Here is a 14635-nt window from a genome sequence, read left to right as displayed (position 1 = left end):
CTTACTCTACCCTCGTCCTTTTGCCTTGCTCCGACCCTCTACATCATAAGTCTAGCTCTGAACCTATTCTTGCTCGCTCGAATCTCACCATTAACCTAAGGCTTCAACCAAATTCATCTTTTAGTGAACCAAACCAAATAGTCCTAATACAAAATAACTCTGTCCTCCCTCTTAACCTAGTACAACATAACCTTAACATCATTCTAACCATGAAACCAAATAACCCCATCCGCCGTCTAACCCCAAAATAAAATAACCCATTTTCATTCATACTCTAATACAAACCCCACGACCTTCTCTCTCCAACCCTAAAATGAAATAACACCATCCTTCCTCCAACCATTATACAAAATCACTCCCCATCCTCATTCAAACCCCTCACATGAAACAACTCCAATCTCATTCTTGTCCTAAAACAAATTAACCCCATCCCTCCCTCTATCTCAATAAGCAACACACCAAATTATTATTTTTAAACTTTTACTTTCATTTAACCCATTCCATGCAGTCATGACCATTCTACTTAGATGTGCATTCCTCAGTAGGCCGATGCCATGTGTATCCAAATCATCAGGCTGATGGCTAATGTTGAAACTCACTTTTACTGAACCTTCCTTTGTATCCTAAGGCAAAGGCTTAAGCTCACCGTCACTTTAACTCAATCCACCTTCATCATAAAACTGAGGCCTTTGACCGCCATACTATTTTACTTACTCTACCCTCGTCCTTTTGCATTGCTCCGACCCTCTACATCAAAAAAATATCTATGAACCTATTCTTGCTCGCTCGAATCTCACCATTAACCTAAGACTTCAACCAAATTCATCTTTTAGTGAACCAAACCAAATAGTCCTAATACAAAATAACTCTGTCCTCCCTCTTAACCTAGTACAACATAACCTTAACATCATTCTAACCATGAAAACAAATAACCCCATCCGCCGTCTAACCCCAAAATAAAATAACCCATTTCCATTCATACTCTAATACAAACCCCACCACCTTCTCTCACAAACCCTAAAATGAAATAACCCCATCCTTCCTCCAACCATTATACAAAATCACTCCATCCTCATTCGAACCCCTCACATGAAACAACTCAAATCTCATTCTTGTACTAAAACAAATTAACCCCATCCCTCCCTCTATCTCAATAAGCAACACACCAAATTATTATTTTTAAACTTTTACTTTCATTTAACCCATTCCATGCAGTCATGACCATTCTACTTAGATGTGCATTCCTCAGTAGGCCGAGGCCATGTGTATCCAAATCATCAGGCTGATGGCTAATGTTGAAACTCACTTTTACTGAACCTTCCTTTGTATCCTAAGGCAAAGGCTTAAGCTCACCGTCACTTTAACTCAATCCACCTTCATCATAAACCTGAGGTCTTTGACCGCCATACTATTTTACTTACTCTACCCTCGTCCTTTTGCCTTGCTCCGACCCTCTACATCAAAAGTCTAGCTCTGAACCTATTCTTGCTCGCTCGAATCTCACCATTAACCTAAGGCTTCAACCAAATTCATCTTTTAGTGAACCAAACCAAATAGTCCTAATACAAAATAACTCTGTCCTCCCTCTTAACCTAGTACAACATAACCTTAACATCATTCTAACCATGAAACCAAATAACCCCATCCGCCGTCTAACCCCAAAATAAAATAACCCATTTTCATTCATACTCTAATACAAACCCCACGACCTTCTCTCTCCAACCCTAAAATGAAATAACACCATCCTTCCTCCAACCATTATACAAAATCACTCCCCATCCTCATTCGAACCTCTCACATGAAACAACTCCAATTTCATTCTTGTACTAAAACAAATTAACCCCATCCCTCCCTCTATCTCAATAAGCAACACACCAAATTATTATTTTTAAACTTTTACTTTCATTTAACCCATTCCATGCAGTCATGACCATTCTACTTAGATGTGCATTCCTCAGTAGGCCGAGGCCATGTGTATCCAAATCATGAGGCTGATGGCTAATGTTGAAACTCACTTTTACTGAACCTTCCTTTGTATCCTAAGGCAAAGGCTTAAGCTCACCGTCACTTTAACTCAATCCACCTTCATCATAAAACTGAGGCCTTTGACCGCCATACTATTTTACTTACTCTACCCTCGTCCTTTTGCATTGCTCCGACCCTCTACATCAAAAAAATATCTATGAACCTATTCTTGCTCGCTCGAATCTCACCATTAACCTAAGACTTCAACCAAATTCATCTTTTAGTGAACCAAACCAAATAGTCCTAATACAAAATAACTCTGTCCTCCCTCTTAACCTAGTACAACATAACCTTAACATCATTCTAACCATGAAAACAAATAACCCCATCCGCCGTCTAACCCCAAAATAAAATAACCCATTTCCATTCATACTCTAATACAAACCCCACCACCTTCTCTCACAAACCCTAAAATGAAATAACCCCATCCTTCCTCCAACCATTATACAAAATCACTCCATCCTCATTCGAACCCCTCACATGAAACAACTCAAATCTCATTCTTGTACTAAAACAAATTAACCCCATCCCTCCCTCTATCTCAATAAGCAACACACCAAATTATTATTTTTAAACTTTTACTTTCATTTAACCCATTCCATGCAGTCATGACCATTCTACTTAGATGTGCATTCCTCAGTAGGCCGAGGCCATGTGTATCCAAATCATCAGGCTGATGGCTAATGTTGAAACTCACTTTTACTGAACCTTCCTTTGTATCCTAAGGCAAAGGCTTAAGCTCACCGTCACTTTAACTCAATCCACCTTCATCATAAACCTGAGGTCTTTGACCGCCATACTATTTTACTTACTCTACCCTCGTCCTTTTGCCTTGCTCCGACCCTCTACATCAAAAGTCTAGCTCTGAACCTATTCTTGCTCGCTCGAATCTCACCATTAACCTAAGGCTTCAACCAAATTCATCTTTTAGTGAACCAAACCAAATAGTCCTAATACAAAATAACTCTGTCCTCCCTCTTAACCTAGTACAACATAACCTTAACATCATTCTAACCATGAAACCAAATAACCCCATCCGCCGTCTAACCCCAAAATAAAATAACCCATTTTCATTCATACTCTAATACAAACCCCACGACCTTCTCTCTCCAACCCTAAAATGAAATAACACCATCCTTCCTCCAACCATTATACAAAATCACTCCCCATCCTCATTCGAACCTCTCACATGAAACAACTCCAATTTCATTCTTGTACTAAAACAAATTAACCCCATCCCTCCCTCTATCTCAATAAGCAACACACCAAATTATTATTTTTAAACTTTTACTTTCATTTAACCCATTCCATGCAGTCATGACCATTCTACTTAGATGTGCATTCCTCAGTAGGCCGAGGCCATGTGTATCCAAATCATCAGGCTGATGGCCAATGTTGAAATTCACTTTTTCTGAAGCTTCCTAAGGCAAAGGCCTAAGCTCACAGTCACTTTAACACAATCCACCTCCATCATAAACCTGAGGCCTCGTTTACAAAGCTGCTGTTACTCACTCTTCCTAGATCACATCTGCACTAAACACACTTTCACCGCCATACTTTTTTTACTTACGCTACCTAAATTTACTTACTCTACCCTCGTCTTTTTGCCTTGCTCCGACCCTCTACATCAAAAGTCTAGCTCTGAACCTATTCTTGCTCGCTCGAATCTCACCATTAACCTAAGGCTTCAACCAAATTCATCTTTTTGTGACCAAACCAAGTAGTCCTAATACAAAATAACTCTGTCCTCCCTCTTAACCTAGTACAACATAACCTTAACATCATTCTAACCATGAAACCAAATAACCCCATCCTTCCTCCAACCATTATACAAAATCACTCCCCATCCTCATTCAAACCCCTCACATGAAACAACTCCAATCTCATTCTTGTACTAAAACAAATTAACCCCATCCCTCCCTCTATCCCAATAAGCAACACACCAAATTATTATTTTAAAACTTTTACTTTCATTTAACCCATTCCATGCAGTCATGACCATTCTACTTAGATGTGCATTCCTCAGTAGGCCGAGGCCATGTGTATCCAAATCATGAGGCTGATGGCTAATGTTGAAACTCACTTTTACTGAACCTTCCTTTGTATCCTAAGGCAACGGCCTAAGCTCACGGTCACTTTAACTCAATCCACCTTCATCATAAACCTGAGGCCTTTGACCGCCATACTATTTTACTTACTCTACCCTCGTCCTTTTGCCTTGCTCCGACCCTCTACATCAAAAGTCTAGCTCTGAACCTATTCTTGCTCACTCAAATCTCACCATAAACCTAAGGCTTTGAATAACTTCACCCTTCTGTGACCCAACAAAAAAAGCTTGTGGAGATACTCATTTCCTCTCTTTCCTAACCGTATGCCTGATTATATATACTAGACAGCTTTCATTACAAAGATCAAGTGTATAGTTCTAGGCTTCAAGTCAACCCTAGTATGGTTTCCTGCCTTACTATTCCCCACCTGTAAGGCTGATCTCCTCTGGACTGGTCTTTCACAGGTGATGTGCAGCTTCATTTATCCCACTTAGCATTACAACCCCACGCCATACAGTTAGTATGGCACAGTATTTTAGTTTGCTGCTCTGCCCCTGAATCTTAGTATACTATACCAATTAAATGCAGACAAACAACTAAGTAAGTTGATTTACATACATACATACATACATACACTGAAGGGCATTCCTTTTACAATAATGGCTGCAGAAGCACTCATGGGGGAAAAAAAAAATAATAATAATATTAATAATAATAATTAGTATTATAGCTTACCATCGGCGACTTTGTTCTTGAATAAAACTGCTCTTTCGAAGAAACCGTGGGTGGCTCTTAAAAGAGCCGTTGGGTTTGGATTACGCCGCTATCACCATTTACTTGGAGCTCGTGTACTTGGTGACGGCCTTTGTGCCCTCGGACACGGCGTGCTTGGCCAACTCACCGGGAAGGAGCAGACGCACAGCGGTCTGGATCTCCCTAGAGGTGATAGTAGAACGTTTGTTGTAATGAGCCAAACGGGAAGACTCACCGGCGATGCGCTCGAAGATGTCGTTCACGAACGAGTTCATGATGCCCATCGCTTTGGAGGAGATACCGGTATCAGGGTGGACCTGCTTCAGCACCTTGTACACGTAGATAGCATAGCTCTCCTTCCTGGACTTTCTGCGCTTCTTGCCTCCTTTCCCGGCCGTCTTGGTCACGGCTTTCTTGGATCCCTTCTTGGGCGCGGACTTAGCTGGCTCAGGCATACTGCTCCTCGTCGAGTAAGACTGAAGAATGAGGAGGAGGCGATAATCTCCCACATTATTTAGACTCTGGCATTCTAATACAAGAAGGTACCGCCTTTAGAATGCCGTCGTACGACCATTGGACAACAATTGTCCGCTCGCTTCTTCCCAACCCCCCACACTCCCTTTTCCCATCCCCTGCCCTCCCCTCTTCTCCCCTCCCATTTCTCCTCCTCCCTTCCCCCTCCCCTGAGCAGCATTCTCTTTGTTCGCCTACCCGCGCATTTGTACCCACCGTGCAGGCGGCACATTATTTTTCGCCAAAGCGGCGTTGACGGCGATGTTCTGTATAATTCTGATTTAATCAACGCAAACGGGGTAAATGGAAAACAATATGTATTCTTATATAATAATCACATTATTATATAAGAATATAATGTCATATATATATATAAATATTATATATAAATTATGTTTTTTCCTCCTGAAAATGAGCTTCTTAACAAAGTAACCGGAGTAACCGAGATTCATAACCACCATCATTGACTTTATTGAAACAAACAAATATGATCAACTCTTTGTTCGCCTTCCCGCGCATTTTTAATCTACAGGGCTTAATCTGTTTTTCGCCACAGCGGCGTTGACGGCGACTATCAGGATTTATTAAGACGTATAGTTCTGATTTTACCAACGCATACGGGGGGGGGGTGTAAAACAATACATATATACAAAGTAACATATATGTACTCTTCCCGTATATTACATTCTTAATACAGAGTATCCGGGAGACTGCCTTATTTGAAACAAACAAGCTAAGATTAGAAACAGGCTCTTTTGCTGGATTTGTGGGTGGCTCTTAAAAGAGCCGTTGGGTTTAGAGCTGTTCAGGCCGAGCGTTTAACCTCCGAATCCGTACAGAGTGCGTCCCTGGCGCTTCAGGGCGTACACCACATCCATAGCGGTGACGGTCTTTCTTTTGGCATGCTCAGTGTACGTGACTGCGTCCCTGATCACGTTTTCCAGGAACACTTTGAGCACACCGCGAGTCTCTTCGTAGATCAGACCGGAGATACGCTTGACGCCACCACGACGAGCCAGACGGCGAATAGCCGGCTTTGTGATACCCTGGATGTTATCGCGAAGCACTTTACGATGACGCTTGGCGCCTCCTTTTCCAAGGCCTTTGCCGCCCTTGCCTCTGCCGGACATCCTAGCTGCTTCTTTTCTCAGTCGACGAGAAGAGAATCTATGAAGCTGGAGCACCCGAGGCACGCCAATTATACCCCTCTATAGGACCTAAATGAAAGCAAGGGAACCGAGCGACGTCACAGTACATCAGCTCCGCCTCATACTCTGTACGTGTGCAGAACGCTTGTTTTGCTGTATAGCCACTGAGTGGGTAGCCATACAAAATACAGTCAACCAGAATTCCGTTCTCTCTGGATGTACTCATGTTCAAAATAACGCAGCACACTTTGGATCATGCATAACCTTCACTGTGAATACTTTAACTCAACATGATTTAGCTTTGAAACCTACAGCCTAGCTCCAGACCTGCTTGACCATATAATGACGAAGTAACCTAAACTGCAATTAAGAGCTAAAATCATTTCTGAAATAGATTGGTCTTATGGCGAAATCTTAAATAAATAAATAACTGAATAAATTCATACAATTCAGTGACCTAGGCATAAGATGAACTGTTTAGTGAGGCTGTGTATGAGCCTACTTTGAGTCACTGTAAGAAGTGGATAGGGGCCATGTGGCCTTTGTAAATAAACATTTATGCACTGTTTTCTAAAAATCAATTACTACAATAATAACGCCAAGTGTATATATATATATATATATATATATATATATATATATATATATATATAATCTTTCCGTGTTTTACCACAGGATGACACCCCATGCTCCATGCATGAAGTCTTCCTTCGTACACCTGGGGCGATCCTAAACCGCACTCCACTACTCCCTAGTGCACAGCGTTTTTTCGTGACACCGTGCACTCCATAGGGAGTAGTGAGCTGCTTGGGAATTGGACAGTGCAACTCCGGTTCTAATGTCATAGCTTTTTCTGAGCTTTTTTACTGTTTAACTATTGGCCAACGAGCGAAATTGCATTGTTTTTTTGTTTGTTCGTTTTTTCGGTTGACCGATGCCGTTTCGGCAACTAGCTAATAACGAAAATAATCTTTTGTAAACAAAACACTAGCTAGCAAGCTACACAGGCCGCCCAGCTCTGAAAACCAGAAGATACGCTGCTGGTAGCCGGGTTTAAGCACGACTGTTTCTCCCTCACTTGCTCCAAATAACAATATAGAGAACTACGCACGTGTCCGTAATATCGTTATTTTTGTGATTAATTTTTAGACACCTAGCCATCATGCTACTCTCCGAGGTGGCTTCTCGATTTCAACCACGGCAGTAAACGTATAAAATGTTGCTAGCTATATACACGGTTTCATAATAAAACCTGACTGACTCGAGCGAGTGTGTATTTATCTGACAGGTATTTACACTCGCTGGCGTAATGCTATTGTTTGTACCATCCGAGTTAGCTAGCATGCTAATCGCTATGTTAGCTCATGTGTGGACCTGAAAAAGCAAGTTAACTCAAATCACTCAACAGCCACAAATCACGGCTGTATTGCGTACTTTTATGCTACAACTCCGCATGTGGCACTGCACTGTGGTCAATAAATAATGACCCCTCATAATTAGGCTCATATTTGTGCTTTACTGTTTATGCTGGCCGAGTTAGCCACGCTGCTAATCGTTAAGCTGGCTCCAAGCTATGTACAACTCCACACATAGATCCAGCAACGGCAGTTCTACGTCGATTTGCTGTGACTGGGTGTACAACTTTAGGCTCTCCGCAAAATCGACTTATCGGATTTCAGTATCCACTTCATTTTTGGCAAGTTAGCAAACGTTATCGTGCCAACAGCGACATAACGGAGCTGACCAGGTCCAGTCTCCAGCTCACGCCTATTCCACAAAGCAACGCAAAGTGTAATGACTCACATGTCGTCATGTAAAGACGACGTTTCACATGTATGAACATTAAAAGTAGTTAACATAGGTCTTAACACGACAAATACCTCGGTCAGCCGTCCACTCCCCTCTGATGGCTGTCGCCATGTGCGCCTCGGTCTCGTATACAACAAAGTCACACTACATCACGCCATTCTAACGTGCGTAGCGATTATTTCACACACACACACGACAAGAGTACGTGTCCTCCCTCAATGCACCTGAATGCCTGAATAAATGACATAAATGGCTATTTAGTACTAGGGTTACGACCTTGCAAGCATAAAACAAGCACACACTGAGATCAGCCCACTACTGTACACCATGGCACACGGTTTACTTTTTACTGTGACTGGACGTGCAGTTATCGGATTTCATCATTAGATGAAGAGAGGGAGGGTGGTAGGTAGGAAGGTAGGTAGGTAGATAGATATGTATACATAGAGAGATAGACAGAGATAGAGAGAGAGAGACAGGCTCCATGACAACATATTGAACAAGTAAATCCACATACAAAGGGTTTGCAACGTTTAGAAAATACAACGCCAACAACCCAGTACAACAATAAATCAAATTCAAGAATTAAAGAGCCGGATCACATGAATGGTTGAATCAATAAAACACTGTACGTCATCTATACTTTTCGAAAACGTTCTAAAACAACACGTGATTAGTCCTAATACATGGCACGTGTGTCAATAGGCTGAACTTGTAGTTAGGCATCATGGGAATTGTAGTCCTTGATCTTGACACTACAGGATAAAGACACATTGTGTCATTGACACATTGACATAGACACACTTAAAGGAAGCATAGTGTTTTATAGATTCAACCAGTAATTTGTTCTTTTTTTCTTTGTCAACACATATTGCTCAAACACAAACCAGTACAGGGTTTGTATTTTCTGTCAGATTGAATAAGTATGCATCAAGCTCTCTCTCTCTCTCTCTCTCTCTCTCTCTCTCTCTCTCTCTCTCACACACACACACACACACACACACACACACACACACACACACACACACACACAACCACCACCACTGACATATTTCTGCACATAAAATAAAACAAGGCCAACTTAAACTAAACCCACACCATTTGGATTCCTCAGGTTTTCACTATACATCTTCTAATAAATCTTCTTCTAAAGTCATATTGGTTAGCAGTTAGTGGAAGAGAAAGGAAGGAAATAAATTGTGGTGAGCAAAGTAAGTGTAAAGCTCATGATGAAGTCAGGATGAGTGGTAGCAGTTCGGCTGGACCTACCTCTTAGGCTTCTGATGGAGTTTCAGGGCTAGGCCCTAAGACTATGTAGTTGCAGAACGTGAATGGAGTAGTGATGCCATCTGGTGGTCAGAATATGTATCTGCCAGGCCAGGTTCCATATATTTTCAGACGTATTCCCTCACAACATTCAACATGACATGACTTTAAACATTTGAACCTTGACATCACTAAACTACAGTTTTGGATCAATAAATCCAGGTGAAGATACTGAGATACCCAGTTACACTATACATGAGTTACATGAGGACAAAGTCAATACTGTGGTTTAAAAACACAAACATGACTTTTGGAGTCCTTTGTCTAGTTAGAACCCACACTGCAAGATAGATAGATAGACAGATAAATAGAATACATGTGAAAATGCATTTGAAACTAACTGCAGATGAAGGACAGTGCAGTTATGAAAAATAAGAAATGAAGTGGACAGATGACGATACATAAAAATTTAATAATAACACTGTATTATTAAGTAATAATAATAAAGTGTTAGTAGTGTCCAGGAGTGCAAATGTATAGGATGTACAGTAAAGTGTTAACACTGACATTGGCCATTAGAGAAGATCTTCACCAATGAGAAGTGAATGTAGGAATAATACTAACATGTCTCATACCCACACAATTAAATCTGTGCAAAAATAATTTTATTTGGCAAGGTTTTATCAGCTTATATTGAGGTTAACATAATAATCATAAATCAATAAAGAACACCGCTCATCTGCTATCAAGACCTGACTAAGGAGCTAGAGGCCAGTGGAGCAAAGCTACAATTACGAAAAGCATACGCACCATCGGTGCAAAAAAATCTTTAGTTAGGCATCATGGGAATTGTAGTCGTTAATCTAATACACTACAAGTTAAAGATATAGTGTCCACAGAGACATTTAAAGAAAGAAAGAACAAACACAAATCGAATAAATGGTATATTATTGCATACAAGGGAAAAGCTCCTAATGAGGCCAACTAAAACTACATGTTTACCCCTTGGATTTCTCAGGCTCGCTTTACATCTTCTAATAAAAGTCATGCTAGATTAGATAAACACAGAGGGAGTTAATGTTGCTTTAAGTAATGTTGCTTTTATCATATGTTGCAGTTAGTGGATGATAAAGAAATATGGAAAGACATTGTGGTAAGCAAAGTAAGTGTAGAGCTCATGATGAAGTCAGGGTGAGGGGAAGCAGTTTGGCTAGACCTACCCCTTAGGCTTCTGATGGAGTTTCAGGGCTAAGCTTTAAGTCTGTTGTCGTAGTACGTGAATGGAGCGTGGATGCCATCTGGTGGTCAAAATGTAAATCTGCAAAATATAAAACAATTCATCTTTTTTTTTAGTTTTTTTTTTCTTGGTCCACAGAGACATTTAAAGAAGCAAAATCAGAAAGAAGAGAAAGAGTTCAATTTGAGAAGCACAAAAAAGCTAATTCACAAGTGAGTACGGCTGGCTTTTGATACACTTTTGTTAGCACTTTTGTATTCATTTGTTACTTACCTATGCCTTGAAGAAAGTCTCTGACCTAAACCTGGCAGGTTAAAATGATTTTTTTGCACCGATGGTGCGTATGCTTTTCGTAATTGTAGCTTTGCTCCACTGGCCTCTAGCTCCTTAGTCAGGTCTTGATAGCAGATGAGCGGTGTTCTTTATTGATTTATGATTATTATGTTAACCTCAATATAAGCTGATGCATACATACATACACATAACCATACAGCATAGAATTTAAGGGCTCTAAAGGGGGAGGGGAAAAACGTCATTCATAGAATTGCACTACTCTACAGTTTGTCTCAATGGCTTATAGTAGTGAGCGAATTGTTGGCTTTTTACCTAACTGATAAAAAAGTGCCTTAAATAAAGAATGCTTCTATCAAGGATTCTTTATCTAAAGCCATTTGATCGAGTTGTGGAAGGAGGTAATACAGTCTGGAGTAAAAAAAAATTCTGTCCTACTTTATCATTAGCATATTGTTAAAACCCAAACAAAAATCATCCCGCAAGACATGTAATGACTTTTTAGATGTATTGGTGCAGTTAACAATCATATTTAATGTGTATAAAAATTGCAGTGCCCTAAATTAAGTTTTCATTGCCTGGTAGCATGACAACTGGTTATCATGCTGGCTACTAAAATGCCCAAATGTTCCTTGGTAGATCTTAGTAGACTTACTGGAGTTCACAACCATCTGTCATATGTAAAAGCTGTAACATTCACACACATACACGTATACATCTATGTTTTTAGCGTTTGCATTTGCGAGTTTGACCACACGATGGCATCCACGCTCCATCCATGACATATATCCACGATACCAAAACAACGGTGACGTTTGCAATAGGGCACTTCCTAAATCCCTTACACTGTATACACTACACAGAAGTGCACTTCTCTAGTCAAGTCTTTTAGGCATCTGATGGAGTTTCAGGGCTAAGCTTTAAGTCTGTGGTCATAGTACGTAAATGGAGCGTGGATGCCATCGTGTGGTTAAAATGTAAAACAATTAATCTTTTTTTTTTTGGTCCACAGAGACGTTTAAAGAAGCAAAATCAAAAAAGCGAATTCACAAGTGAGTACGGCTGGCTTTTCATTCACTTTTGTTAGCACTTTTGTATTCATTTGTTACTTACCTATGCCTTGAATGATTAAAATTATTATTTATTTTTTTTTGCACCAATTTGAGGGTGCGTATGCTTTTCCATATTTTAGCTTTGCTCCACTGGCCTCCAGCTCCTCGGTCAGGTCTTGATAGCAGATGAGCGGTGTTTTTTACTGATTTATGATTATTATGGTAACCTCAATATAAGCTAATACACAGAGTTTAAGGGCTCTAAAGAAAAGGAAATAAAGGTCCTACATAGAAGTGCACTACTCTATAGTTTGTCTCAATGGCTTCTAGCAGTGAGTAAATTGGTGGCTTTTTACATAACTGCATGCTGTTTGGTTGTCATGATGGCTAATAAAGTGCCTTTATTAAAGACTTCTATCAAGCGTTCTTCAAAACAAGACATTTTATCTAGTTGTGGAAGGAGATTATACAGTCTGGAGTATGTTATCGTTAGCATATTGTTGAAATGAAACCCAAGCCCAAACGAAAATCATCACGTAAGACACGTAATTACTTTTTAGATTTGTTGGTGCAGTTAACAATCATATTTAATGTGTATAAAATTACCCTAAATTAAGTTTCCATTTCATTGCCTGGCAGCATGAGAACTGGTAACCATGCTGGCTACTAAAATGCCCTGAACTGAAGTATGCTTCAATAGAAACATTTTTTAAAATGTACTTTAAAAAACACTAACCAAAATAACACCGCAATACAAATGATTTAGTAGACGTACTGGAGTTCACAACCATCTATCAAATGAAAAAAGCTGTTACATTCACACACATACACGAATAAATCTACGTAGTTAACGTTTGCATTTGCCTAGTTTGACCACACGATGGCATCCACGCTCCATCCATGACATATGTCTGCGTTCCCACAACAACGGTGGTCCTCTCCGGAATATACACTTAACTCCTTTACTGCGGCCCCACAGCTGGTCTCGCTTACTCTCTATGGAATCAAACTCATTTTGCATATGTATGAAACGTAGGTACCCAAAATCAAGCTCTCATTATATAAATATACACATACATTGCTCTCTGAAACTGTGCTTGCAGTTGTATAGTTTCACCACGCGGTGGGATCCACGCTCCATCCATGTCAAATGCCGTTTGTAATAGGCCAAAACCGGCCTAAACACTACATAGGGTAAAGTGTAGTGTTCTACTGAAGTAGCAGTGGCTTCAACTTTTTGCTGGGGTGAATGAACTGTTTCCAAACTATTAAATATGTATAATCATATTGATAGGTATTTAAAGAAACGTATTAATATGTATTAAAACACATGTTAAATATGGCGATTTTGATGTGAAATGTTGTACAAAACGTTATAATATATATATACATATATATTAGTTGTTGTTTTTTTTGCTAAACTTTACAACCACTGTCTTACGGCTGGTTTTGCTCGCGCAGCCCTATGGAACTTAGAAGCGCGCGCGCGTCATAATAGCCTTACATTATATAAACGCAACACCGAGGTGAGGCGGACATTTGCTGTTTCGGCGCGGACACGGGTAGGTGGCTCTTAAAAGAGCCGTTGGGTATTTCAGGTAAACGTCGAAGCGCTCTGTTTAAGCGCGCTCTCCGCGAATACGGCGGGCCAGCTGGATGTCTTTAGGCATGATGGTGACTCTCTTGGCGTGGATAGCGCACAGGTTAGTATCTTCAAACAGACCCACCAAGTACGCCTCGCTAGCCTCCTGCAGGGCCATGACGGCGGAGCTCTGGAAGCGGAGATCAGTCTTGAAGTCCTGCGCGATCTCACGCACTAGCCGCTGGAAGGGCAGCTTACGGATCAGCAGCTCAGTAGATTTCTGGTAGCGGCGGATCTCCCTCAGAGCCACGGTGCCGGGCCTGTAACGGTGAGGCTTTTTCACGCCGCCGGTGGCTGGGGCGCTCTTGCGGGCAGCCTTGGTGGCGAGCTGCTTCCTCGGGGCCTTGCCACCGGTGGACTTACGAGCGGTCTGCTTGGTTCTTGCCATCGCGTTGAACTCTGCTCCTCTCGGGGAAAAGAAAGAGAATGAGTTCTCGCTCGCTTCACATGGCTTTTAAGCTTTCAAGCCGCTTGCCGCTCATTGGGCGTCTTGAAGTTGTCCGTGTCCCATTGGGCGGCCGGCAATGCGTCGGTGACACACTATTGGGCGTCTTCTTTTCAAACCTAAAAGCAAAACGGCGGGCTCCTGTAATACAAAACAACAAAGAAAAAAAAAGCATTAAAAGAATATATAATAATAAGAACAATAATATGATCAAACTAATCAATGTACTGTACATTACAGCGAACATTAAACACACTGTGTGTGTGTGTGTGTGTGTGTGTGTGTGTGAGAGAGAGCGAGAGAATGTGTGTATACATGCACATATGCATAGGGTGTTGATCTCAGTACGTGAAATATATGAAAAAGGGCAATTGTGTATTGCATGGCAGTGTGTTTATATAATAAC

At 40.8% G+C, this 14635-nt stretch overlaps 3 protein-coding genes across 3 annotated transcripts; all 3 read right to left on the bottom strand.

Moving 5' to 3' along the window:
* Positions 1–4906: 4906 nt before the first annotated feature.
* Positions 4907–5281, bottom strand: LOC140547027 (histone H2B). The gene has a single exon (XM_072670511.1). It carries the CDS (start codon positions 5279–5281, stop codon positions 4907–4909), a length of 375 nt encoding a protein of 124 aa, XP_072526612.1.
* Positions 5282–6157: 876 nt separating this feature from the next.
* LOC140547117 (histone H4) lies at positions 6158–6469 on the bottom strand. Its single transcript, XM_072670674.1, has one exon. The coding sequence runs from the start codon at positions 6467–6469 to the stop codon at positions 6158–6160; it is 312 nt and encodes a 103-aa protein (XP_072526775.1).
* A 7292-nt stretch (positions 6470–13761) lies between these two features.
* LOC140546365 (histone H3-like) lies at positions 13762–14546 on the bottom strand. Its single transcript, XM_072669554.1, has 2 exons — positions 14468–14546; positions 13762–14186 (listed from the first exon to the last, which is right to left on the bottom strand). Exons 1-2 carry the CDS (start codon positions 14544–14546, stop codon positions 13762–13764), a joined length of 504 nt encoding a protein of 167 aa, XP_072525655.1.
* Between the last annotated feature and the right edge of the window lie 89 nt (positions 14547–14635).

The sequence above is a fragment of the Salminus brasiliensis genome, chromosome 24 (genome assembly GCF_030463535.1).
Source record: "Salminus brasiliensis chromosome 24, fSalBra1.hap2, whole genome shotgun sequence".
Classification (NCBI taxonomy): Eukaryota; Metazoa; Chordata; class Actinopteri; order Characiformes; family Bryconidae; genus Salminus; species Salminus brasiliensis.
Note: the sequence above shows the minus strand (reverse complement) of the source record. Positions and strands in the feature narration are given on the sequence as shown.

Coding starts and splice junctions, on each gene's coding strand:
- LOC140547027 (XM_072670511.1), bottom strand. CDS start 5,281: ATGCCTGAGCCAGCTAAGTCCGCGCCCAAGAAGGGATCCAAGAAAGCC.
- LOC140547117 (XM_072670674.1), bottom strand. CDS start 6,469: ATGTCCGGCAGAGGCAAGGGCGGCAAAGGCCTTGGAAAAGGAGGCGCC.
- LOC140546365 (XM_072669554.1), bottom strand. CDS start 14,546: ATGTATACACACATTCTCTCGCTCTCTCTCACACACACACACACACAC. Junction 14,187..14,467: donor CAGTGTGTTTAATGTTCGCT/GTAATGTACAGT, acceptor CCCCGAGAGGAG/CAGAGTTCAACGCGATGGCA.